Source organism: Pseudorca crassidens, chromosome 1 (genome assembly GCF_039906515.1).
Source record: "Pseudorca crassidens isolate mPseCra1 chromosome 1, mPseCra1.hap1, whole genome shotgun sequence".
Taxonomy (NCBI): domain Eukaryota; kingdom Metazoa; phylum Chordata; class Mammalia; order Artiodactyla; family Delphinidae; genus Pseudorca; species Pseudorca crassidens.
The window spans coordinates 140,207,523-140,232,679 of NC_090296.1; the positions used below are offsets into that span (position 1 = coordinate 140,207,523).

A 25,157-nucleotide genomic window follows, 5' to 3' on the forward strand; every position below is an offset into this window, starting at 1 on the left:
CGGCTCCCTCCCACTGGTGCAGGTCCCGTCCCTATTCTTTTGTCTCTGTTTATTCTGTTTTCTTTTACCCTACCCAGGTACGTGGGGAGTTTCTTGCCTTTTGGGAGGTCTGAGGTCTTCTGCCAGTGCTCGGTAGGTGTTCTGTAGGAGTTGTTCCACGTGTAGATGTATTCCTGGTGTATCTGTGGGGAGGAAGGTGATCTCCGCGTCTTACTCTTCCGCCATCTTCCTACCATCAGGGTTTGTTGAATAAACAAATGAATGGCTGACTGAATGGATGCATACATACTAATCCTTTCGTGTTTATACTGGACCTTCAACTTACTCTATATAAGCCAATCATGTGAGCTTTCAATGAATGGTCACAGGTAAGTGTTGGTCACATTTTCCCTTTCCTCAAAGACTATGGGAGACCTTGTAGTAACATATCAGTGACTGAGAGATTAGTCCAGAACTAGACGGACAGCATTATTGTAGGACTTGTAACCCACTCCAAGAACTACATGTCACCTTGGTCACATCATTTAACCTCTCAAGGTCCCCCTATGCAAAATAAGGAAGTTGAAGGAAATGATTGTCAGCATTCCTCCCAGCTGATCCAATCAATCTAAGAATCCAGAATAGACTGTAGCATCTGGAAATAATCTCTAGTCTCAGTTCTTCAAGGTTTGCTTACAATTATTTTTATTATTATTTTTAATGAACGAATACAAGGTGCCAGGGAACCCTGGGAATGGGGTTATTACATGACCTCTGGGTTGTGTGCTATAAACGTCACAAATAGGCACACCCCTTTCACTATTTATTTCCAGTAAAACAAAAGATCAAGAAATCAGCATCAAGGGATGACACAATACAGCTGAGACCACTAAAAGTAACTACTCCCAAACTGGGCATCATAAAATACATCATGAGCTGCAAACAGATTTACTCAATGAGGGAGAGCCTCATCGCTTTAATTCTCCACGGATGCCATAGGAAATTTCTCAGGGTAGAAATGAAATGAAAAAGAAGCGCCTGGCCAGGAATGCTGTACATTATCCCCCAATGACCTGCCACAGAGACTATTTTTAAAGAAGCATTTATCTCAGCAAGAGTGACAGCATTTAAGAAGTGGCAGGTCCCAGTGCCAGATAATCCTTCATGGGAAAAGGCTGCGAGCATGGCTGTACCTTTACAAAGGCCTGAATGATTGATGGGATGTGAATTGCCCTTGGTTGGTTAGGTTGTTGGTATAAAGGAGCCATAAAGATAATGCAGAAGTTAGAACTTAGGAATCAAATGGAGTTTACCCCAAATCGTTGCAGCCATTCCAATGCTCAAAAATTAATCAGGTTTTAGATTTGCAAGATCCATCATAACTAGAAATGCAGACCCTCACTGCCTTGTAAACTTCTTAAGCAGTAACGGCTCATCGAATTGTATTATCCCATTGAAGAATAATGTTATAAGGGATGTGGTAATCCCAGTTTACACAATTCTGTTTTATGAACCTAGCCAGTGTATTTTGTATCACAAGCAAGTATATTACAGCTATATTACATTGGCTCTCTCATTACTGATGTAGCACTGTAGTTAGGTAACTCGTGTAAAACACTGAGAGAAACACTAACACACAATGGTATATTTATATATTTGGGGGAATCAAGATGTCAAATCAGAGTTGATGTGTCTTCCTTCCCTGCACAGAAAAAAAAAAAAAAACGGCCAGTAAAGAGGTGGGGAACATGAGAAGCAGAGAAAACCTTTTAACCATTAAAATTGATCTCAAATCCAGGGTAGAAATGTGTTATAGAATATACTCTTTCCTCCTGTCTACCTTCTTCTACTCCAGAGAATAACCAAAAGATGGCCTGAAGTTATCACGGGACTTGGTGTTTCTCCAAAACAGAAAATACACTCAATGCAGCCATCATTTTCTTTAAATTTTTGAGGTTTCTGGTAGAGAAAGTGTGGCACTTTACAGAATTGAGAGCATTGCAAATCAATTCAAAGAACTAGTTCTTGGTGACTGGTGTTCACCTGGCCTCAGCAAGTTCACCTCTGGTGGCAGGGGTTTTACAGCTCACTGTCCCTTCCATGCAGGACAATTCTGATGGGTGAAACATTGTTCTTTTTCTATGGAGTCAAGACTTCAGTCTATTACTGACCTTTGCCAAACAGTTTGTCCTGGGTTCCTCACCCCACCCCCACCCCTACCCCCATTCATGTTTCAAACTGGATCTCAGGAAAGTGTTCTCTTGGAATACTGAAGGTAAACATATGTGACATCCACTACACTCCCTAACTCCCATGCCAATGACTGCTTCAAAAACCCTGAACCGAGACATATCAGGTAGATTTTTCATTGGACCTGACCATTATAACAAATACGGATTGTGTTTTACTGCTAAATTTACACTTTGAAGATCTGTGGCTACACTTCCCCATCCCTCCCTCAATCCCCCATGTGGTCCACCGTGTTTTATTCTCGCCTACAAAGAGGGTGCCAGAGGTCACGGAAGACTTCCCGTGTTTCTTCTGGGTGAGCAGCAACGTCAAATGCCAGGATGGAAGATGGTGAGCTTGCGTTTCACCAGTGATCTGTGTAAGAAAGGAAAGTAATTCCTCCCCCAACATGAAGAAAAGCGCCTGGATGAAAGGAACTGTACAACGTGAATTTGCTAAGTGTATCCTCTCGACAGCAAGTTAAACGTCTGTAAGAAGTTGTGCTTGCACTTCATTCCATCAGCCCCAATTTTCTGGAAACTCAAACACCAAGTCCTCTCAAAATATGGCTAAATGCTGGCAAATATTTGCAGATATCATTTCTGCAAATGAAACCCAAAGACAGTTATGTACAAAGTTAGTTTACAGAATACCTATCCCATTAAGTTTCTTTGACGAGATCAAAATAGGAATAAATGTTATTCTTAAGTTCACCACCTAATCATCATGGAAAACTTAGGACCCTTCGAGGGGGTAAAGTAGATTTCTACAGATATTGCTCACATATTTGGTTTTCTATATCAGAGTATCTTCAATGCTATTGTGCCAATTTTCAAATGGAAACTATGATAAGTAATACTTTAAATGCAAAAATATATGTATCCTGTACTTCAGTATTCATATGATGACTCAACTTCCCTGCCAAGTCAATTTGTCAGGTCCTTGGGCTCCGAGGAACTTTATGGAGGACATTGAGTGTTTCTCAAATTCATTTTGAAATGAATGAAAAAAGTCCTTGCACCTCACTTGTGGAAATACCCCTTACTTAGTTTGGAGGGCATGATCCCTCCTCCCTCGCCCTGGGCTGGGGACACCATTAGCCAAGCACACAGTTCTGGGACTCTAAGGGAGGACAGCTCAGGACACCCTCAAATCAGTCACCTGAGTTACAAACATATAGACAGCTGAAATGGGTGCTAGACTAGGGGTCACAAATTCAACTTCTCCTCCTGTGCTATCCAGGTGTCCTCTGGACAGTGATGGACAGGAAATGTAGGTGCAGTTAAGGTTCCTGGACGAGGTTCTTCCAACATTTCCCTTCCCTGTAGGTTGTTCACATCAGGACCTGTTCTCGAGTCTCTGGCAGTCGTAGAGCAATCAGGCCACCCCCAACGAGAGAAGTAGCAGCCAGAAGGATGGGGACCACTTTGGTGATCCCAACAAAAGAAGCAAAGATGGTGTTTCCCAAGATGGCACCAAATTTGCATAATCCATTGAGGATGCCAAAGGCTGTTGCCCTGTAAAAGAAGAAGAAAGTAAATCATTCTGGGAGATGCAAACTAGACCTCCTTAGATATGTGGGACTGGGTTCTTACTTTCCCTTGTTAAAGAAGTATGGTGAAGGTGTGGGAGGGAATTTTTCTTCCTAAATGTAAAAGTAACACATTCTTATTTTAGAAATTTGGAAGTACAGAATAACATAAAGATGCAAGAATATATAACTTCACCACTGAAAGTAATCACCATTATTAACATTTTGGAATATCTCCTTCCCCAACTTGAAAGAATGAAGAAGGATGAAGCAGAAAGTGTAAGTGTTCCCTATTAATAACACTTTGACCCTCTTGTGGCAGAGACTGTTAGTTCTCCCTAAATAACATTTCTCCAAATGTAAGACTACATTTCCCAGATTCCCTTGTTTCTGAGTCTGGCCATGTGACTAAGTTTAGGCCAATGGGATGTAAGTACTCCCAGCAGCTCCTGAGAAACTCCCTTAAGAGATGTCAAGAGTGGTCCTTTTGCTCTCTTCTTTTATCCTTTTTCCTCCCATCCTGCTTCCTGGAAATATAAATGGTCTCATCTTGGACCATGGCTGAGGTCATGAAAGAGGAAGAAGAAGATAAAAAGAGGCTTTAGTGCCTATCTTCCTAAGTGTGCAGTTATTTGGGGTCTGTGTCACCCATGGCAGAAGCTAATCTTAATTGTTATTAATCACACTTCCCAGTGATAACTACTGTTAACCATCAATCCTTTTCTAACTCCATCTATATACAGAGACAATATTCCCAGCACTAGTCCTCCTCAGATTAAGCAAAATATCTCTATTTCACACCACTAGTTTATGAAGAATATGGCTATATTTTTGTACTTTAAATTCTTTTTACATTTTTTCTGTAACTATACTACACTATACCTTTATCCATTTTCACCAGCCCCAATCCCAATCCTTTTGTTTTCTGAATTTTCTTAGATATTTTCACATGTGTATTTTTCCAAATAAACTTTAGACTAATTTTTTCAAGTTCCCAGAGTGTGGAAAAATCTCATGGAGTTTTGAATGGACTCTTTAAAAACTAAAGAATACTTGACATTTTTGTAAGATTAAACCTTCGTAGAGTTCCGTAAGATATATCTTGACATATAGTTGAGTCTTCTTTTATATCTCTCAGTAAAGCTTTATGGTTTTCTTCACATAAGTGTTTCACCTTTCTCATCAAATTGATTCCTATATATTTTATGATTTCTTCTATTATTAGATGGATTTCAATTTTAATTTTTTGATATATTTTTAAATCTATAAATTATTAAATTAGTTTTATTATTGACCACCTTACCAAATTATTTTATTGTTTCTGGTAGTCTCTTTAATTCTCTTAGGTTTCCTGGATTTAAAATCACATACCATTGAACTAATGATAACTTTTCCTCCTCTTATTTCTTGTAAAACTTAGAAGTTCTTTGATTCACAGAAAAGGCTCCAAATTCACTATTCTGTGCTTTTCCATAGCTACCTCTATCCCAATACCTCTGTCATCAATCTTGGGAATATCATTAAGATTTGATGCAGAATTGCATTTACCTGCCTTCCACACCACTTCACATTCCTTTCTGGCCAAAGAGCCACTTACCTGCTGTCCTGAAAATTCCCCCTCCAAGAGGAGAAATAACTGCTAAGCAATGGCCTTGACCCTATGCCTTTAAACCAGGCCTCTTCCCATAGGGCATGCACAAAATAAAAGGAAACCCTGGGCATCCCTGCCCCATTCTCCACAAATGCCCTAGACCATCATGCCTCATACCCACCTTTATTTCTGCCCCACCCTTTGTTTGTCTAGTTCTGCACCTTTTCACTTCATTTCCCATTGGCAGGCCTGTTCTCACCTCCCTTTGGATTGCACGATACATATGGTTTAGTCCTAGTTCTTCTCTCCGGGACAAGGTTTGCCCTTATCCTTTGCATCTTGCCATCCACCCCACCCTATCAAGCCTTAGCCTTCCCACTCCCGGCCTATGCCAGCCCCCAGGCAGGAGAAACTCAACGACCTAAAAGACATTTGGTCCATGGAACACCAAGAAGACCAAGATGTGGTCATCATCAAAAAATCTACAAACAATAAATGCTGGAGAGGGTGTGGAGAAAAGGGAACCCTCTTGCACTGTTGGTGGGAATGTAAATTGGTACAGCCACTATGGAGAACAGTATGGAGGTTCCTTAAAAAACTAAAAATAGAACTACCATACGACACAGCAATCCCACTACTGGGCATATACCCTGAGAAAACCATAATTCAAAAAGAGTCATGTACCAAAATATTCATTGAAGCGCTATTTACAATAGCCAGGACATGGAAGCAACCTAAGTGTCCATCATCGGATGAAAGGATAAAGAAGATGTGGCACATGTATACAATGGAATATTACTCAGCCATAAAAAGAAACGAAATTGAGTTATTTGTAGTGAGGTGGATGGACCTAGAGTCTGTCATACAGAGTGAAGTCAGAAAGAGAAAAACAAATACCGTATGCTAACACATATATATGGAATCTAAAAAAAAAAAAGGTTCTGATGTACCTAGGGGCAAGACAGGGCAAGACAGATGTAGAGAATGGACTTGAGGACACGGGGATGGGGAAGGGTAAGCTGGGATGAAGTGAGAGAGTGGCATGGACATATATACACTACCAAGTGTAAAATAGATGGCTAGTGGGAAGCAGCCGCATAGCACAGGGAGATCAGCTCGGTGCTTTGCGACCACCTAGAGGGGTGGGATAAGGAGGATGGGAGGGCGATGCAAGAGGGAGGGGATATGGGAACATATGTATAACTGATTCACTTTGTTATAAAGCAGAAACTAACACACCATTGTAAAGCAATTATACTCCAATAAAGATGTTAAAAAAAAGAAAACAAAAAACACCCTAAATGCAATGTGGTATATTGGGTTGGATCCTGAAACAGAAAAAAAAAGGACATTAGTGGAAGAACTGGTGAAAACCAAATAAAGTCAGAGTCTAATAATGTACCAATGTTAATCTCTTAGTTTTGACAAATGTACCATAGTTATGTAAGATGCTAATATTAGGGGAAGCTAGGTGAAGTGTATGCAGAAACGTTCTGTACTATCTTTGGAACCTTTCTGTAAACTTAAAATTATTCCAAAATAAAATGTTTACTTAAAAAAATGGAAAAAAAAAAAAAAAGAAGAAGAAGCCCAAGATGGCCATGGTGGAGGATCTTGGGGCAGATAGACTTCTGGCCAAAGAAGTCCAAGAAAGTCCCAGAGGGAAGCCCAGAGAGGAACTGACCTCTGGTTGGTGGGATACAGCTCCACCGTGATCACATCCAGAGCATTCCAGGCAGCAATGCTTGTCCCACAGAACAGGCACTGCCAGCCAATCATCGCCGACTCACTGTTGCCAAAAAATAGGAAGAAGCAGCAGACAGCCGAGATGAGCATGGAGCCACCTGCAGAGGGAGATCAGGGCAGAAAGAAACATGAAGCCCGTGGCAGACAACACCTGAAAAAACAGATGCATCTCTACACAAAGGAAGATGTGGACCCCGTACATGGTACCCCAGCCATGGGATTAGAGACTTCTATGTGGGTCATATCACCAGAATTAGCCTCCAGGAACGATATCGAAAACCTCACCCTAGGGTGCTATCCAGCCCAGAATAACTGAGAACAAGGCAGAGGGTGTGGGTATTAGTAGAGAATTTATTATGCTCCAGACATTGTTCTAAGGTGCCCGAGATACATCAGTATCAAAAGACTCTACTCTCATGGAGCTCACGTTCCACTGAGAACACAGCTGCAAAGGGGCAACAGAAGAACACCTGATCAAGGGCCATGCTGCTTATTTTCATGTATACCCATCTCCACCCCAGATATCTGAGCTGCCCTTGTCAGCTCTGCTCTGTGCCCCGGGAAGCTAACCCCCATGGACTGCATACCTGGGGGTTCCTTGTCAGTTGTGAGGAGAAAGGGCTTGGCATACTTCTTCCTAATTCCCATCCTGCTTTATAAGCCCTTTATTGGCAAAGGCTGCTTCCCCCCAGGACGACAGTTCCTCCCGGACACCGCCTGCTCCTTGGTTCCAGCTCTCCCTGGGCTCGGTTACTGCTGTTTTCTCCCTTTGTGCCTGCAGCCCTGGAGGTAGAGCCTGCTGCCCACTTTTGCTAGTATCTGGGTGTCTCATCTGCCTCATTTGTTCCCATAACCCTGCCCACACCTCTAAAACCTGCCGCATCATACAGTCTCTTCCCTAGAACTCTCTGGGGTAAATTCCTTTTCCCACCAGGACCCTGGGTGATACAGCTAATGATAAGAGATCCCACTGAAAGAAGGCTATGTCAAATCCTATTGAAATCCAATACATCCAGCCCAGAAGAGCTTGGGAAGCCTGGAGTGAGTGCAGGGCACAGATCAAGAGGACGTCTGGAAATGCGGTGGGACTAGTTAGCAGAAAGGAAGGAAGAAAAGCAGGTCCCAAACAATCAGCTAGGAAACAGGGCAAGAGTCCCACCCAGGCATCAGAACCCTGGAGGAGGGAGGTCTTCAGGTTGCCAAGAAACCAGAAGGCTGGTCTGGCCTCACCCACAAGTGCCTCCCTGGGGGGCCTCCATCTGGAATCTCACCCTCAGACCTGGAGCTGCTGAGACTGGTGCCAAACCCTGCTGAAGAGCTGGGGAATGGTAACTGTCTGCTTTATTTCTATTGCTTCTGAGAAGGGCTAGGGCTGTGACTGGGTAGCCTGGTAGCTTCTTTCCAACAGCAAGGAGAGAACTAGAATGGGAGGAGACTGGCATCTACTGGACCACAAGTGCCCTGAGAACTGTATCATCGACATGCATGCATCCCTCAAAGTGGCCAGCCATGGGGCTTGGCGTACAATGTTTGTTGAATACAAAATATTATCATCAAATAAATTCAGTGATAGGGAACTGACCCCTCAACTATGTTAGGTCTTCTCACTATAGGTCCCTCTGGTGCCCAGTTCTTCCACTCTCATCATTAGTTCTTATTCCCCTTGTGATGGAGAGGCCTGAGGTCAAATCCCAGCTCCCCCTGTGTGACCTTGAGTGAGGTCACAACCTCCCTGGGCTGTCTCACTTTCCCCATCACAGGGCTATGGTGAGGGTTAAATATGCTAATATTTACAAAACACTTGGAAAAAAATCTGACCTATAATAAGCACTTCCTAAGTGTTAGTTAAATGAAATTTCTAGTTTACATCTGTCTCTCCCAATAGATCATTTTTCCCTTAAGCACAAGGATGCTGTCCGTGTCAATTATTGCTGTATTCCCATTGCCAACCATACAGCCTGGCGGAGAATTATGCTGCATAAATTAATGTTTATTGAATGAATAAATGAAGAGTAGCAGGCTCATCAGCAAAACTTTCTTCTCTGTTATTAACAAGGCACAACTTCTGCCCAGGAAAGGGCACAGCAGCAGAGAAAGCAGGATAAATGATTCTCCAGCAGACTCGATAGGGGATTTGTCTAAGGGTCATGGGAGAGGCAGTTTCAAAACAGGTCACCCACATCCCATGGTGACATTTATTGAGCACCTAGTATTTACTGGGCCCTGAGAATATCGCAGTTGATGTACTGTATGCCAGACCTTTTACTAAAGATACAAAGGGGGCACTGTCTGAGCTTTAAACAATCTGGCTTAGAAACAAAATACAGGCATTAATAAAAAAGCAAGATATAAAGAATAATAAATATTAGTTCCAGATATCCAGTTTAGGGGGTATGGCTCTATTTAGCATTAGAGAAATCAATTTTTATCTGGGATACATTCATGATGACAAGAAGGGCTTCAATGGCAAAGAAGAGGCTGTCCACTCTCTCCCTGCCCTGCCTGCTCCCTGTGCCCCGCCCTCCCTCTGTTCCTGGTCGAGGGGGGCCGTCCATTCTTCTTCACAGATGCACCCACCCCACCCTTTATCGACCCTCATCTCCCAAGAACTTCCTCAGCTACTCCAGGACCTGACCACAGAATTCACTGTTCAACCCTGGGACTTAAAATACCAGAGACAGAAATTTACTTTCTGGTATGAAGATTGCTCTTTTCTCCTCCAAAATTGTTGGGTTTTTTTCCCATAAAAATAGGCTTGTCAGAGCTGCTCCAAGTGATTTAGTTCAAGTGCCAAGTAAAAATGTTTGGGTTCGGTCACCTGCTTTTCTTCTCTACGTTGATTAGACAGGTTGGAGAGACTGCTCCAAACACACTATTTGTCTAGCTCATTACATATTAATATTTCCAAAATAAATTTTTAAAAAAAGGGCCAGTGACAGAATGGCAGAAGTGTCACACATCTACTCTCACAGTCTTTGTCTCACTGGAGCAAACAGAGGTATTATTTTAACCATCGTGCTTCCAACTCATCTAGGAAAGAGGTCATCTTCGCTGGCTCAGGTCAGTCCCAGAGCATTACTAAGTGGCAACTCAGTGGCAGGCACCGTGCTGGGCACGAGTGTCACAGAAGTTAATAAGCCACCATCTTCCGTCATCAGGTTTCAGGTCTAACCAGGGCATCGCCGCTAACAGGGGACACAGCTCAATCTGCCATGCCTGAGAGATGACCGTCCTCACCACAAGATTAAAAGGCAGAAATCACAGGCATGTCTTGGGCTCACCATTGTACATATTCATGCTACTACTGATTGACAAAATGATTATGTGATTTATCTTGTTTCCTTTGAGCTTTGCTGCTAGGATCTTGGAATTGATTTTTACTGATCAGCTATATCCCTGGGGCAGAACTCATGGCATGTTTATTAGCATACGGTCTGCTTCCCCTTTCTTGGCCTTGACTCATATTCTAATGGGTGTACAATTTCCCTGGCCCTGGGTGTATATATTTTGTTTCTTGTTCACTATGCCTGGCATGTGTTTCAGTAACAAACTGCTGAATGAGGCAAGGCAGACATGAGAACCTGCAACGCACCAGGCACTATGAGATGCTTTGGGTACATTATGCTCAATCTTCACAAACCCCTACCAGCTCATTATAGGTCTCCTTATCTATAAGGTAAGTCCCAGAGACGTAAAGGAACGTGTCCAGTCAAACAGCCTTTAGGTGATAGGATTCCAACATGAGCCTAACCAACTCCAAAGCCCAAAATGTTATCACTATTAAATAATCATAAGTAATAGGATTTATTTTAAATCATCAAATGAAACCCATGCTCATTTAAGAGCATTTTACAGAGTGGGTACAGTGGATGTATTTAATATCCTATTGAAGTGCTCATAAAATAAGTAACTGTCACAGAATTGCTGAGTCAGGAAATGAAGATGTGTCCCTGGCATGGACCAGACCTCCACGGGGCCCTGGGGTTTTGCAGATGTGCCTCCTTGGTTCTACACCAGCAGATTCCATCTTACCTGTGTGGTTTCCTGTTGAGATTTCTTTAAGAAAAAGTCCACTGCTTTCATACATTTTAAGCCACTGCCTTAGCCCACGAGAGCACAAATGTGGCGTCCCTCACAACTCACCGATCATCTTGAGCCTTCCGACTCTATCCATGAGAAGGGCAGATATGATGTTCCCAGGCAAGACAGACAGACTGCCGAGGAAGCTGACGAGGTAAATCAAGAAGTCGTTATCTTGCTCTAAGTCCATGTGGCAGCCCTCCTTCTGCTCCAGAAAGGTGACGTTGATAAAATGACAGTTGATGAACTTATGCTGGTAGAGGTCTGCGGAGAGAAGGAAACGTCTGGTTCACATGAAATGGAGGGAGGCTGGAGAGATTTGGGGCAGAAACAGGGATAAAGTTATGCCCCTTCCTTGGGCAGGTGGCACCGCCCCCTGGCAATCAGACAGTCTCAAAATCCAGGTGATGCGTGGCCAGGTATGGATGAAGTGGGAAACCTTTAAAAATGTAATGACCTGTTCAAGTTCCTATAAGCAAGGGGAAATGAACATTCACTGAGGGACATGTTTAAGTACAGCATCTTTCAAGCCAGATAATAGTTCTGTTTGTATCAACAAGATGACGTTGAGGGCCACCGTACCTGGGCTACTCCTCTGAGGCTACCCAGTGTGTACAAGGGAAATGACCAGAGAATCAGATCCAGATTGAGCCAATCACTCCAAAGCCCATGCAGAACCCTGAACATCCTTCAGAATAAAAACCATTTGCTCCTTGGTTGTGGAGGAGGGAAAGAGATGACTAAGTAGAGTACAGTGGATTTTTAGGGCAGTAAAAACACTCTGTATGATATTATGATGATGACTCTTATCCATGTGTCCAAGCCCATAGAATGTACAACAGCAAAAATAAACCTTAGGGCTTCCCTGGTGGCGCAGTGGTTAAGAATCCACCTGCCAAGGCAGGGGACGCCGGTTCGAACCCTGGTCCGGGAAGATCCCACATGCCACGGAGCAACTAAGCCCGTGCGCCACAACTACTGAGTCTGCGCTCTAGAGCCTGCAAGCCACAACTACTGAGCGCATGTGCTGCAACGACTGAAGCCCACACGCCTAGAGCCTGTGCTCCGCAACAAGAGAAGCCACCGCAATGAGAAGCCCACGCACCGCAACGAAGAGCAGCCCCTGCTCGCCGCAACTAGAGAAAGCCTGCGTGCAGCAACAAAGACCCAACACAGCCAAAAATAAATAAATAAAATTAATTTAAAAAAAAAAAAAAAAAAGAATCCGCCTGCCAAGGCAGGGGAAATGGGTTCAAGCCCTGGTCCGGGAAGATCCCACATGTCACGGAGCAACTAAGCCCGTGCGCCACACCTACTGAGCCTGTGTTCTAGAGCCTGTGAGCCACAACTACTGAGCCCACGTGCCACAATTACTGAAGCCCACGCGCCTAGAGCCTGTGCTCCACAACAAAGAGAAGCCACCGCAATGAGAAGCTTGTGCACCTCAACGAAGACTAGCCTCCACTCGCAGCAACTAGAGAAAGCTAGTTTGGGTGATGATGATGCCTAGGTTCATTAATTATAACAAATGTACCGTTCTGGTGGAGGATGATGATAATGGGGGAGGCTATGGCATGGGAGCAGGCGGCATATGGAAATCCCTGTATCTTTCTTCCAATTTTGTTGTGAACCTAAAACTTCTCTAAAAAAATAAAGTCTTAAAAAATAAGAATAACCATTTGCTTCGGAACCAGTTCCATATTTTCTGATATCTTCTAACATCAGCTATTCTAGCAAAAAGGTCACTATATAGGCTCTCAGGAAACCTAGGTTTGGGAACTGGCTCTGTGGCTGACCCACTTTAACCTCCCTGAGCTTCTACCTATGAAGTTAGAGGAAAACACCTAATGATCTCCACTGCTTCCCAGCTCTGACATTCATGACTGCAAGTGTTTGCAAAAGACCTCAATAGACATTTCTCCAAAGAAGATATACAGATTGCCAACAAACACACGAAAGGATGCTCAACATCACTAATCATTAGAGAAATGCAAATCAAAACCACAATGAGGTATCACCTCATACCAGTCAGAATGGCCATTATCAAAAAATCTACAAACAATAAATGCTGGAGAGGGTGTGGAGAAAAGGGAACCCCTTTGCACTGCTGGTGGGAATGAAAATTGATTACAGCCACTATGGAGAACAGTATGGAGTTCCTTAAAAAACTAAAAATAGAATTACCATATGGCCCAGCAATCCCACTACTGGGCATATACCCCGAGAAAACCATAATTCAAAAAGTGTCATGTACCACAATGTTCATTGCAGCTCTATTTACAATAGCCAGGACATGGAAGCAACCTAAGTGTCCATCGACAGATGAATGGATAAAGAAGATGTGGCACATATATACAATGGAATATTACTCAGCCATAAAAAGGAACGAAATTGGGTCATTTGTTGAGACGTGGATGGTTCTAGAGACTGTCATACAGAGTGAAGTAAACCATAAAGAGAAAAACAAATATTGTATGTTAACGCACATATGTGGAATCTAAAAAAATGGTACAGATGAACTTATTTGTAGGGCAGGAATAGAGACGTAGATGTAGAGGACAGACATGTGGACACAGGGGGGAAGGGGAGGGTGGGACAAATTGGGAGGTTGGGTTTGACATAAACACACTACCATATGTAAAATAGACAGCTAGTGGGAACCTGCTGTATAGCACAGGGAGCTCAGCTCAGTGCTCTGTGATGACCTAGATGGGGGGGAAGTCGGGGAGGGAGGTCCAAGAGGGAGTGGATATAGGTATGCATATAACTGATTCACTTCATTGTACAGTAGAAACTAACACAACATTGTAAAGCAATTTTACTCAAATAAAATAAAATAAAAAGATAAATAAATAAAATAAAAAGAGTGTTCAAGCAAAGAGGCATCAATGAAACTTGAAAGAAGAAAATAAAAGATATGCCAAAGAGTAAATGTATAGAACTCACTAATATTTTTTTAAGTTCGGGCTAAACATAAATTAGGAAGATAAATCCCATAATTGACTATTTAAAGACCAAGGGATATTTAGAGACCAGATTTTGAACCTTTTGAGGCTGATATCATGGAGGAAAAAGATGTTCTTGCATAAACTGTGCCTTGGTGCCAATGCCAGGGAGAAAGCATTGATCTGGACATAATGCAAGTATCTCAGTGGAAAGTTCACAGACTTCAGAGCTAAACAAATTAAGAGATGAATCAAAGTCCCTCCAACTTGCTAGCTGTGGCCTTGGACAAGTTGCTTAAGTCCCTGTTTCCTTAGTTGTAAGATGGGAATGATAGTACATTTCTTACTTGAGGCAATATTGGTGAAGCCCCTGGTAAAACTCAATTAGTTTCCTTATAACCCAACTCCACTTGGTATTAATTTATAATGAGAGCAGTAAAAATAATGAGGAGTGAGAGAGTGGTGGAATTTTGTGATTTTTTTTTTAATCATGGAAATCTGAAATGGTGTAATTTTAAAATATTCTTATCATCTCATTTCACGCACGAAGCTTGAAAAGATGCAGTTTTCCCTTTTCATTTATTATTGTGAGAACATACGTCTTGAATTTTGTTTCAAATTATGCTAGGTCTTCAAGAACGCACTCCAGGTATAAAATGCAGCCCTCCTGGAATGCTGTTTTTTTCTTTTTTTTTTTAAATATGGGTCATACTTTGTTCCTACCAAAGATCCTTAGCATATAGCATCAGTCTCGTTGAGATCAGAACACTTGTCCAGTACTTTTATTTCCATTTTACATGTGATCAAACTGAGACACAGACAAACTAAATGCCTTGGTAAAGGCTGTGCAACTTCTTTGTTGCACAAGGAAGCCCCAACGTGGGGCTGAAACCCATTTCTCCACATGAAGACTCAGCATGAATATCTGTGAATACTTTACTACTCCTAAAGCTTATGACTGAGCAGTTTGATTCTAGACAACAAGCCCACCCTGTTCGTGCCCTTACCTGTGTTATAAAAGATGGTCGATTCAATGGTGCAGTTTTTGAAATAGGTATCAGTCGATGTAACATCTTCAAAATAGCACTCGTCAAATAAAGTGTCCTCAAAGAGTACATGTTTAAAGTACATCTTTGTGAACCTGTGGGAAAAAATTAGCCCCTGAATGATTCATCCAGGAAAAAAAAAAAAAAAAAGGAGACTTGAGACTCAGATGGAAAACACAGAAAGGCAGAAAAAAGGAGAACTGCAAACCCAAAGGTGCTGGAACGTTATTTTCAACCCAGACTAGTTCCCCATTTCTTCACTGTGTGTTTATAAATGGGGAGGGGCCTCAGGACAGTGGAGGCTGATGTCTAGTCCAGGTACACAGCCTGTGGTTCCCATATGCAGGTTCATGGACCTCCTACATCAGACTCACAGAAATGTGAAATAGTGTGAAATGAAAATGTTAATAACATCTCACTATAGGAGTTTTTAAAACATGAATACCCCTCAGATGGTCTTAGAAGGTTTAAAGGCAGTAGATGTGTGAGGGCCTCAGAATCTTTGTTGAACCAAAAAAAGTGGGGAAATGGGCACTTTCATCCACATTGTTGGTAGAACATAATTGGTGCAGCCTCTTTGGAGAGGAGTTTTGCAAACTTTTAAATGTACAATCCCTTTGACCTAGGAATACCACCTCTAAAAATTCATCGTACACATACTTGCTCATGCATTCAAAGAGACACATTCACTGATCTTCATTGCAACATTGCTGATAACAGCAATGGATTACTAGATAGATAGACAACAGATAGATAGATGATAGATAGATAGATAGAGAGATAGAGAGATAGATACCATACAGTGGAATGCCACATAGCCATTATAATTATTAGGTAGATCTATATGTCTTAATATGGAACCATCTTCAAGATATATTGTTAACTGAAAAAATTAAATACAATATGGTGTTTATTGCATGTGACCATTCCTGTAAGAAAGGATATGGCACATATGCCTGTAAATGCATAGCATATACCTGGAGAGTGACGCAAGACACTGGCAGATGTGGTTGGCCCTGAGGAGGTACAATGGGGGTTGGGCATGAGACAAACGTCATTTTTTCTTTATATCAAGTGTACATAATACTTTTTTACTTAAAAATAAAACAGTCAATAAGAGGTAAAAACCCCTAGATGATTATGAGGTGCAGCCACATTTAGGAGCTGCTGCAAGACTCCAACTCCTACATAAACTTAAAAGAAAAGAACAATATTACATTTAAAAACATATACTGACATATATTAACATCATCCCCTATTGGTTATATTTACCAAGCTTGGTTAAACTTTTAAGCAAGAAACCTTTGGCTTCATTTACGAAGAATTACAACCTGTTCATTCATCTGTCTATTCATTTATTTAGATATTCAGTCTTCAGCAAATACTTACATAGCTTTAGGTGTTATGAGTACAGAGAAGAAAGACATGGTCCCTGCCCTCAAATCTAATGGGAAAAAAATAAGCAAACAGACAACTACAAGTCAGTGGGAATCACAGGGACAAAGGTAGCACGGGGCGCTGAGGGTCATTGTTCCTCTTTACAGCCACCAGATCATTCAATCCATGACCACATGCAATGCACAGTGCCCCTTACCCTTTATGCTCTGTTGTGTTCTGCTGAGAATGCTAAGCTAGAGCCACCTCTCATTAGCTTCTGCAAAAAGACCTCCCACCCAATAAGAAAGCCTGGGTCAGTGCTTCTCAAAGGGAAGTCCCCAGACCCCTTGCATCAGAATAAAACGGGAGGTTATTGTGAAAGATACAGTTTTCTACATTCCATCCTGGACCTCTTGAACTAAGATCACCAGAGGAAGATGCCAGATTATTATACTTTAGAAAATGTGAGAGTCACTGATCTAGGAAGCCAAAGTGTTTTCAACAATTTTTCTTACGGTTAAATTTGCTGCAGACTTTTAAACAGCAGCCTCCAAAAGTTATCACTGGACTCTTCATATTTCCATGGAAAAACGAATCAGTAAGCCTTTGTTACAGGAAGATGGCTCTGATGTCAAAATTAATGTAATTGGTATGCTGAATGTATTTATTCAGGAAAGCTATTCCTGGAGACTGTCTCAGGTCTTTGCCCTTCTTAATATATCCTTCTCTTTAATACAGTGATAGGCTGGTGATGTGGCCTTCGGTGGTATTTTAATGTTCTACCAAAAGTGGGTGAGAAAGAAGAACCATAAATCATAATAGGTCTGACACAGACAGACCTTAAAATGTATCTCCAAGTAAGTTATAAAAAGCCAAAATCAGAAAAGAAGAGATAAAAGGAGAAAGGACCAAGGCATATTTTATGAGTCTTTTACATAAATCATCTCCTCCAATCTCTAATTTATATACTAAACTGGTCCAAGATTCTTCATTCAGGAGATTTCAAAGGCTGAAAGAAAAGTTAACAAAAGTATCTTGTGGAACTTTTCCTTTAAGGAAGCAGAAGCTATTGGCGAAAGAAATAAAAGAGTGGACTTAGGACATGGCCATCTTATATCTCCAAACAGTTGAAATATTATTTCATGGAGAAGCAGATTTATAGGATGAGAAATACTGGTGCTAATGTCAACCAAACAGACTCTCTAAGGACATATGTTCTTGTGCCTCAGAATATAAGGTTGATACCAAAGTTGAATAAGAACAGTATAAGGGGGTTTCCCTGGTGGCGCAGTGGTTGAGAGTCTGCCTGCCGATGCAGGGGACACGGGTTCGTGCCCCGGTCCGGGAGGATCCCACATGCCGCAGAGCGGCTGGGCCCGTGAGCCATGGCCGCTGAGCCTGCGCGTCCGGAGCCTGTGCTCCGCAACAAGAGAAGCCGCGACAGTGAGAGGCCCGCGCACCGCGATGAAGGGTGGCCCCGGCTCGCTGCAACTAGAGAAAGCCCTCGCACAGAAACGAAGACCCAACACACCCAAAAGTAAATAAATAAATAAATAAATTTATTAAAAAAATATATATATCACACTGAATGATTAAGATATATCCCAGGAATCAAGTATGGTTGAATACTGAAAAAAAATATTATTTTAATATATCATATTAATAGGTCCAAGGAGAAAACAATATGATTATCATAATAGATGCAGAAAAACGTTTGACAGATTCAATACACTTTCATGATAAAAACTCTCAGCATACTTAAAACAAAAAAGAATTTCCTTAACTTTATAAAGGAGGCCAAGCAAAAACATACAGCAAATATCATACTTAAAAGGAAGACACCCAAAATGCCCCCACTGAAGTCAGGATACCCATTAGCATGGCTTCTATCCATCACCAAACCGGATGTCATAATCAGCACAATACTGTACATCAGCTACACCTCAATTAAAAATAGTTAAAATAAAAGAAGTAACTAGCCTAAAAGTAACAAAACTAGTTGAAACATTTATAGTATGAGAATTATACATTCACATCTATAAACTAGTATGATATTTACCTAAAATTTAAAGCACACAAAAGAATGCTGTACAATGTTTACTGATACATAAATATATTGGAAAAGTATAAAAACATACATGAATGTAAAACACCAAATTTATGACCGTGGTGATCATCACTCCTCAGGAGGAAGAATAGCATCAGGAAGGGCAACTGAGTGAGTGATGTTTAATCTATATTAAAATCTGAAGTCAATGTAGCATAGTTTATGATTTTACAAAGCTAGGTGCTCTGAATAGGGTTGTTGGTGTTATTCTCTATTCTCCACATATTTGATATATTTCATGATGGAATAAAAAGGAAAAGAAAGGAGACAAAACAATTGTTATGGGCAGGTGATAGGCTGGTATAACAATAACAAGGGGAAACTATTACAACTAATAAAAGAGCTCGGTTAGAGACAAAACGAACATCCTCAAATCAACAGGATTTCTATTGATCTGCAATAACCTGGGTAAATGTCTGATGGAGGAACAGCAATCCCATTTTCAGTAGCAAATTAGTTGTAAAATATTCAGGAAGAGGCTCTATAAGACCTATGCCGGACCTAGATTAAATCACAAAATTTTGCTGAGATATTTTATTAACTCTGAAGCCTGATGGACATTACATATCAATATTATGACTTTCAGATGTGGAATCAGAGGCTTAAACAGGTTGGTCAGAGGTGGCTCAGCTATTTACTGACCCATCAAGGCTTGGAACCCAAGTCCCTCAAGCCTTGGCTACTTCCTCAGACCTGAAGCCAAAAGGTACATTTAACACATTTCCCACCCTTGCCAGCTTCGCAGAGATGTACTGTCCTGAAACACACCCACTGCAGGTGAGGAAAATTCCTACTGATGCCTCACTAAAAAATGCTTTTAACAGTGTGGGTAGCATTTCATTGCGATGTGTGAAATCAACCTTCTCTCTTCTAGATACGCATTTGCTTTCTTTCTCTCTGCTCTCCCTGCTAAAAGTAATCTTCCCCCATGTGTGATAGTCAATAAAGTAAATAATTTTATTTAAATTTTTAATCAGCAAAGTGTGGATAAAGTCTAAGGGGGAATACTGGTACGAATGGGGACAATGCCCCATCCAAGCTAAAGAACTTAAAGAATTTAACTCTCCAAAGAGGCTCAAGGTTTCCAAAGGTGGCATGTTTTCTAGTTTATGACCAGCAGATGGCAGCATAACTCAAGAAAAGAAACCAGGTTCAATTCCTCAGATTAGTTTCAAAAGTTCCTAATCTTTTTCCAAGGAGAAAAACCCCATTTTTATTCAAATAAATTGCTGGGGTAAAAATTATGAGCTTCAAGTGACAGTGGTATCCCCTGGTTAAAAAACTGAATTACATATATATGACAAATTAAAATGAACTCATTGCAACTTCTGAAGGAATTTATACTTTAATAATCACACAAAAACATTTGTATGCATTTGAAACACAGAAACATGGTAGAACACCTGTGTGTGCAGAATATTTACATCCACTCCCAGACAATCATTGGCCTGCTTATGCATTTGCAGACCCTTAACAATAACTCTATTGTTCCCTGGGGTCCTGGTTCCACAGATGAGGCCACCGTCTTCCTCAAGCCTTAAGCTTTGGGAGGCTGGGACCTTTTAAAAGGACAGGGTGGAGCAGAAGTTCCCATTTTCTGTGTAGCTAAGTCTTAGAACTCCAAAACCTACTTTTAAAAATCATAACAGCTCTGGCATTGCAATTAACTTTTTAATGCAGAAAGCACCATGTAAAACAGGGCCTTTGTGGGAATGCAGTTTCCCAGTGAGACGGTATTTGTAGTTGTCAAGGTCATAGGTTGGAGTCCGAATGCATGAATTGGTGAGAGATATTTCTAATCTATTTACGTTAGCTGTGTGATTTGGGCAAGCAACTCAACCTCTCTAAGCTTGTTTCCTGACCTGTAAAAGAGAAAGCACATTTCTTGCCTCCTGGAGTTTTTGTGAGGATTAAACGAGATAATCTCTGAAAGGCACTTAAGGAAGCACCTGGCACACAGAAGTGTCATTACCATCGTTATTATTACTAACACCACAATAGAGTGTCACTGAACATTGGAAACTTCATAGACAAGGTCTCTTTTAGTGAATTCGTCTCTGCAGGGAATAACAACATATAATGGGTGACATCTAGCCATCCATAATGTCCCTTAGTTTTCAACATTTCCAAAGCGTTCTAATAAAGAAGGGCAACATTTCTTCCTTGGCAATGCCAACACAAGATCTCTGGGCTTATATTGAAGAGCCCTGACGGTGAGAAATACTGCGGAGAGTTGCCATCCACCAACCACTAGCCTTCGAGCTGCCATCCCTGGAGTGGCCACTCTCAGCAGATTCCAGGAACCGAAGTGTCCCCAAAGAAAGCATGTGCATACATGGGCACGTGAAGGTGGAGATGTTTGTGACTGAGCCTCAGCATTTAAAAAAATCATCTGAAAATCTGAATTCCATGTCCATGGATAGTCGGTCCTAACTTTCCTGCCCCAGAGGGCTTATATTTGTAGAAATAACATTCCCCTTTTTTTTGCCACACTTTCTTTCTCATCCTAAATAACAGTGAACATTTGCTAAGGTCTGGCCGGTAAGAACGTATGGACTAGACTGCCCAAGCCACCTTCCTTGGACTTCACCCAGACATACACTTCTTTCTCACAGTCACAGTCATGGCCACTTAGACACACAGGTGGGTGCAGGCTGGGGAAGTAGAACCGAGTCGGAGGAGAAAATTCATGGTGATAATTCTTGCATAGACACATTAACCTGGGGGCAGTTTATACCACTGACACTGGGCTGTGGTGTTTCTGGTGTATCATGCCCTCGACTGACCCAGTGAACTTGCTAAAGATAATTCAAGGAGGGAAACACCAGAGGTGAAAATGCTCAGTTTAGTGGAGCATGTGGCCTGGAGGAAATTGACCTGCCCTGACCCATTTGGGGCCTTCAGAGGGCAACCTCAAAGCGGTGTTCTGAAAGCCCAACAGGCTGGACTATCCACCTCAGTCTCCCAGGAGTAGGAAGAGGAGGAGTCAAACAGATTGAGGAGGATGTGGGCGGGACTTTTCTAACACTCCACTCATTTTTGCCCCAAAGCACAACAACATTCTTGATGACAATGGGCCATGCCAATCGTCGCTTGGAGGTAATGTTAGGCGAAAGAATAACATAAGATAGTGTTATATTGGCCTCTGGATTTGCTTCTGAAGAAGCATCCAGAATCAGAGAAAAAGCTCAACAGCCAGGCTGTGAGTTGGTGCAGGACCTCACTGGTGAGAGCTCTGGGACCTCTCTCCAGGCAGGCATCACTGCGGGGCTCTCTGCGCATCACCATTAAAGATGCGAGGTCTCAGGAGAGATGATTTGGTTGACCCTTCTTGGATGAATCAACCTTAGGCAGGATGACAGGGGACAGCACAGTACAGACAGAGCCACCAGGGGCACTGTCGAGTCTCTGGCAGCCATGGTAAGCTGTGATGCTCCACCAGCCTTGGAGCTCAATCCTCGCCATATTGAATTCTTATCTTCCTAATGGCTCTCTCCCCAAGACAGTCCCCACACACAGCCCCCTTGATCTGAGGAAAGCCCATGGTCTCCCACTTACTTGTCATTCACAAGTTTCCCACGTTGGTGAATCTGATTTTCCATTGTGAAGTTGATTGTGACACCATACACGTGCTCATCGTGAAATACCTTCATTTTGGACTTGTATGCTTCATCTTGAAAATACCGGATCATATCAGGGAACCAAACTGTCAGTCCATAGTAACTGTAATATAGAAGACAGAATATTTGAGCAGCAACACCATCAGAGACTGCATTCAGGACTTGATGTAAATCAAGCCCATTTTAAATGTATCAGTATGGTTCATTAGAAATATCTAATAATATAACTCATCATATTAATAGGTCTAAGGGAAAAAAATCATGACTACATCCATAGGTGGCCAAAAAGGTATTTGATAAAAAACGACATTCATTCCCAATAAAAACAATAGATTAGGAATTCATGGACGCTTCCTTAGCATGTAAAAATATATATATCTCAGCTCAAAAGTCAGGATCTTTCTTAATGAGGAAACACTGCAGTCATTACCACTAACATAAGAAACAAGACCAGGATATGCATTATCAGCACTACCGTTTAACACTATGTTGCAGGTCTTAGCTAACTCAGCTACTCATGAGAAAGAACATAGGTATATAAAGTTGCAAAGCAAGAGGTAAAACTATCTGGAGGGCAGACAGCAGAGGCAAGAAGAACTATAATCCTACAGCCTGTGGAACAAAAACCGCATTCACAGAAAGATATACAAGATGAAAAGGCAGAGGGCTATGTACCAGATGAAGGAACAAGATAAAACCCCAGAAAAACAACTAAATGAAATGGAGATAGGCAATCTTCCAGAAAAAGAATTCACAATAATGATAGTAAAGATGATCAAGGACCTCAGAAAAAGAATGGAGGCAAAGATTGAGAAGATGCAAGAAGTGTTTAACAAAGACTTAGAAGAATTAAAGAACAAACAAAGAAAGATGAACAATACAATAACTGAAATGAAAAATATGCTAGAAGGAATCAATAGCAGAATAACTGAGGCATAAGAACGGATAAGTGACCTGGAAGACAGAATGGTAGAATTCACTGCTGAGGAAGAGAATAAAGAAAACAGAATGAAAAGAAATGAAGACAGCCTAAGAGACCTCTGGGACAACATTAAATACAACAACATTCACATTATAGGGGTCCCAAAGGAGAAGAGAGAGAGAAAGGACCCAATAAAATATTTGAAGAGATTATATTTGAAAACTTCCCTAACATGGGAAAAGAAATAGCCACCCAAGTCCAGGAAGTACAGAGAGTCCCATACAGGATAAACCCAAGGAGAAACACGCTGAGACACACAGTAATCAAATTGGCAAAAATTAAAGACAAAGAAAAATTATTGAAAGCATCAAGGGCAAAATGACAAATAATATACAAGGGAACTCCCATAAGGTTAACAGCTGATTTCTCAGGAGAAACTTTACAAGCCAGAAGGGAGTGACATGATATACTTAAAGTAATGAAAGGGAAGAACCTACAACCAAGATTACTCTACCCAGCAAGGATCTCATTCAGATTTGATGGAGAAATCAAAAGCTTTACAGACAAGCAAAAGCTAAGAGAATTCAGCATCACCAAACCAGCTTTACAACAAATGCTAAAGGAACTTCTCTAAGTGGCAAACACAAGAGAAGAAAAGGACCTACAAAAACAAACCCAAAACAATTAAGAAAATGGTCAAAGGAATATACATATCGATAATTACCTTAAACATGAATGGATTAAATGCTCCAACCAAAAGACACAGGCTTGCTGAATGGATACAAAAACAAGACCCATCTATATGCTGTCTACAAGAGACCCAATTCAGACCTAGGGACACATACAACTGCAAGTGAGGGGATGGAAAAAGATATTCCATGCAAATGGAAATCAAAAGAAAGCTAGAGTAGCAATACTCATACCAGATAAAATGACTTTAAAATAAAGAATGTTACAAGAGACACTACGTAATGATCAAGGGATCAATCCAAGAAGAAGATATAACAATTATAAATATATATGCACCCAACATAGGAGCACCTCAATACATAAGGCAACTGCTAACAGCTCTAAAAGAGGAAATCGACAGCAACACAATAATAGCAGGGACTTTAACATCTCACTTACACCAATGGACAGATCATCCAAACAGAAAATTACTAAGGAAACGCAAGCTTTAAATGACACAATAGACCAGAGAGATTTAATTGATATTTATAGGACATTCCATCCAAAAACAGCAGATTACACTATCTTCTCAAGTGCGCATGGAACATTCTCGAGGATAGATCACATCTTGGGTCACAAATCAAGCCTCAGTAAATTAAGAAAATTGAAATCATATCAAGCATCTTTTCTGACCACAACGCTATGAGATTAGAAATCAATTACAGGGAAAAAACGTAAAAAACACAAACACATGGAGGCTAAACAATACAGTACTAAATTACCAAGAGATCACTGAAGAAATCAAAGAGGAAATCAAAAACTACCTAGAGACAAATGACAATGAAAACACGATGATCCAAAACCTATGGGATGCGGGAGGGCAGACAGCAAAAGCAAGAAGAACTATAATCCTGTAGCCTGTGGAACAAAAACCACATTCACAGAAAGATAGACAAGATGAAAAGGCAGAGGGCTATGTACTAGATGAAGGAACAAGATAAAACCCCAAAAATACAACTAAATGAAGTGGAGATAGGCAACCTTCCAGAAAAAGAATTCAGAATAATGATAGTGAAGATGATCCAGGACTCGGAAAAAGAAGGGAGGCAAAGATCGAGAAGATGCAAGAAATGTTTAACAAAGACTGAGAATTAAACAAAAAACAAATAGAGATGAACAATACAATAACTGAAATGAAAACTACACTAGAAGGAATCAGTAGCAGAATAACTGAGGCAGAAGAACGGATAAGTGACCTGGCAGACAGAATGGTGGAATTCACTGCTGCGGAACAGAATAAAGAAAAAATAATGAA

At 41.3% G+C, this 25,157-nt stretch overlaps 1 protein-coding gene across 3 annotated transcripts in view; it reads right to left on the minus strand.

Moving 5' to 3' along the window:
• Positions 1–1,692: 1,692 nt before the first annotated feature.
• SV2B (synaptic vesicle glycoprotein 2B) overlaps positions 1,693–25,157 on the minus strand; it is a 199,556-nt gene continuing 176,091 nt past the window's right edge. For all 3 annotated transcript variants that reach the window (XM_067695876.1, XM_067695886.1, XM_067695895.1), the window contains 5 exons: positions 22,190–22,354; positions 15,109–15,242; positions 11,220–11,420; positions 7,015–7,174; positions 1,693–3,725 (listed from right to left, as the gene is read on the minus strand). In XM_067695876.1, coding sequence (XP_067551977.1) covers positions 3,542–3,725; positions 7,015–7,174; positions 11,220–11,420; positions 15,109–15,242; positions 22,190–22,354 — 844 coding nt within the window. In that variant the 3' untranslated portion in view covers positions 1,693–3,541. The remainder of the gene's footprint in view (positions 3,726–7,014; positions 7,175–11,219; positions 11,421–15,108; positions 15,243–22,189; positions 22,355–25,157) is intronic.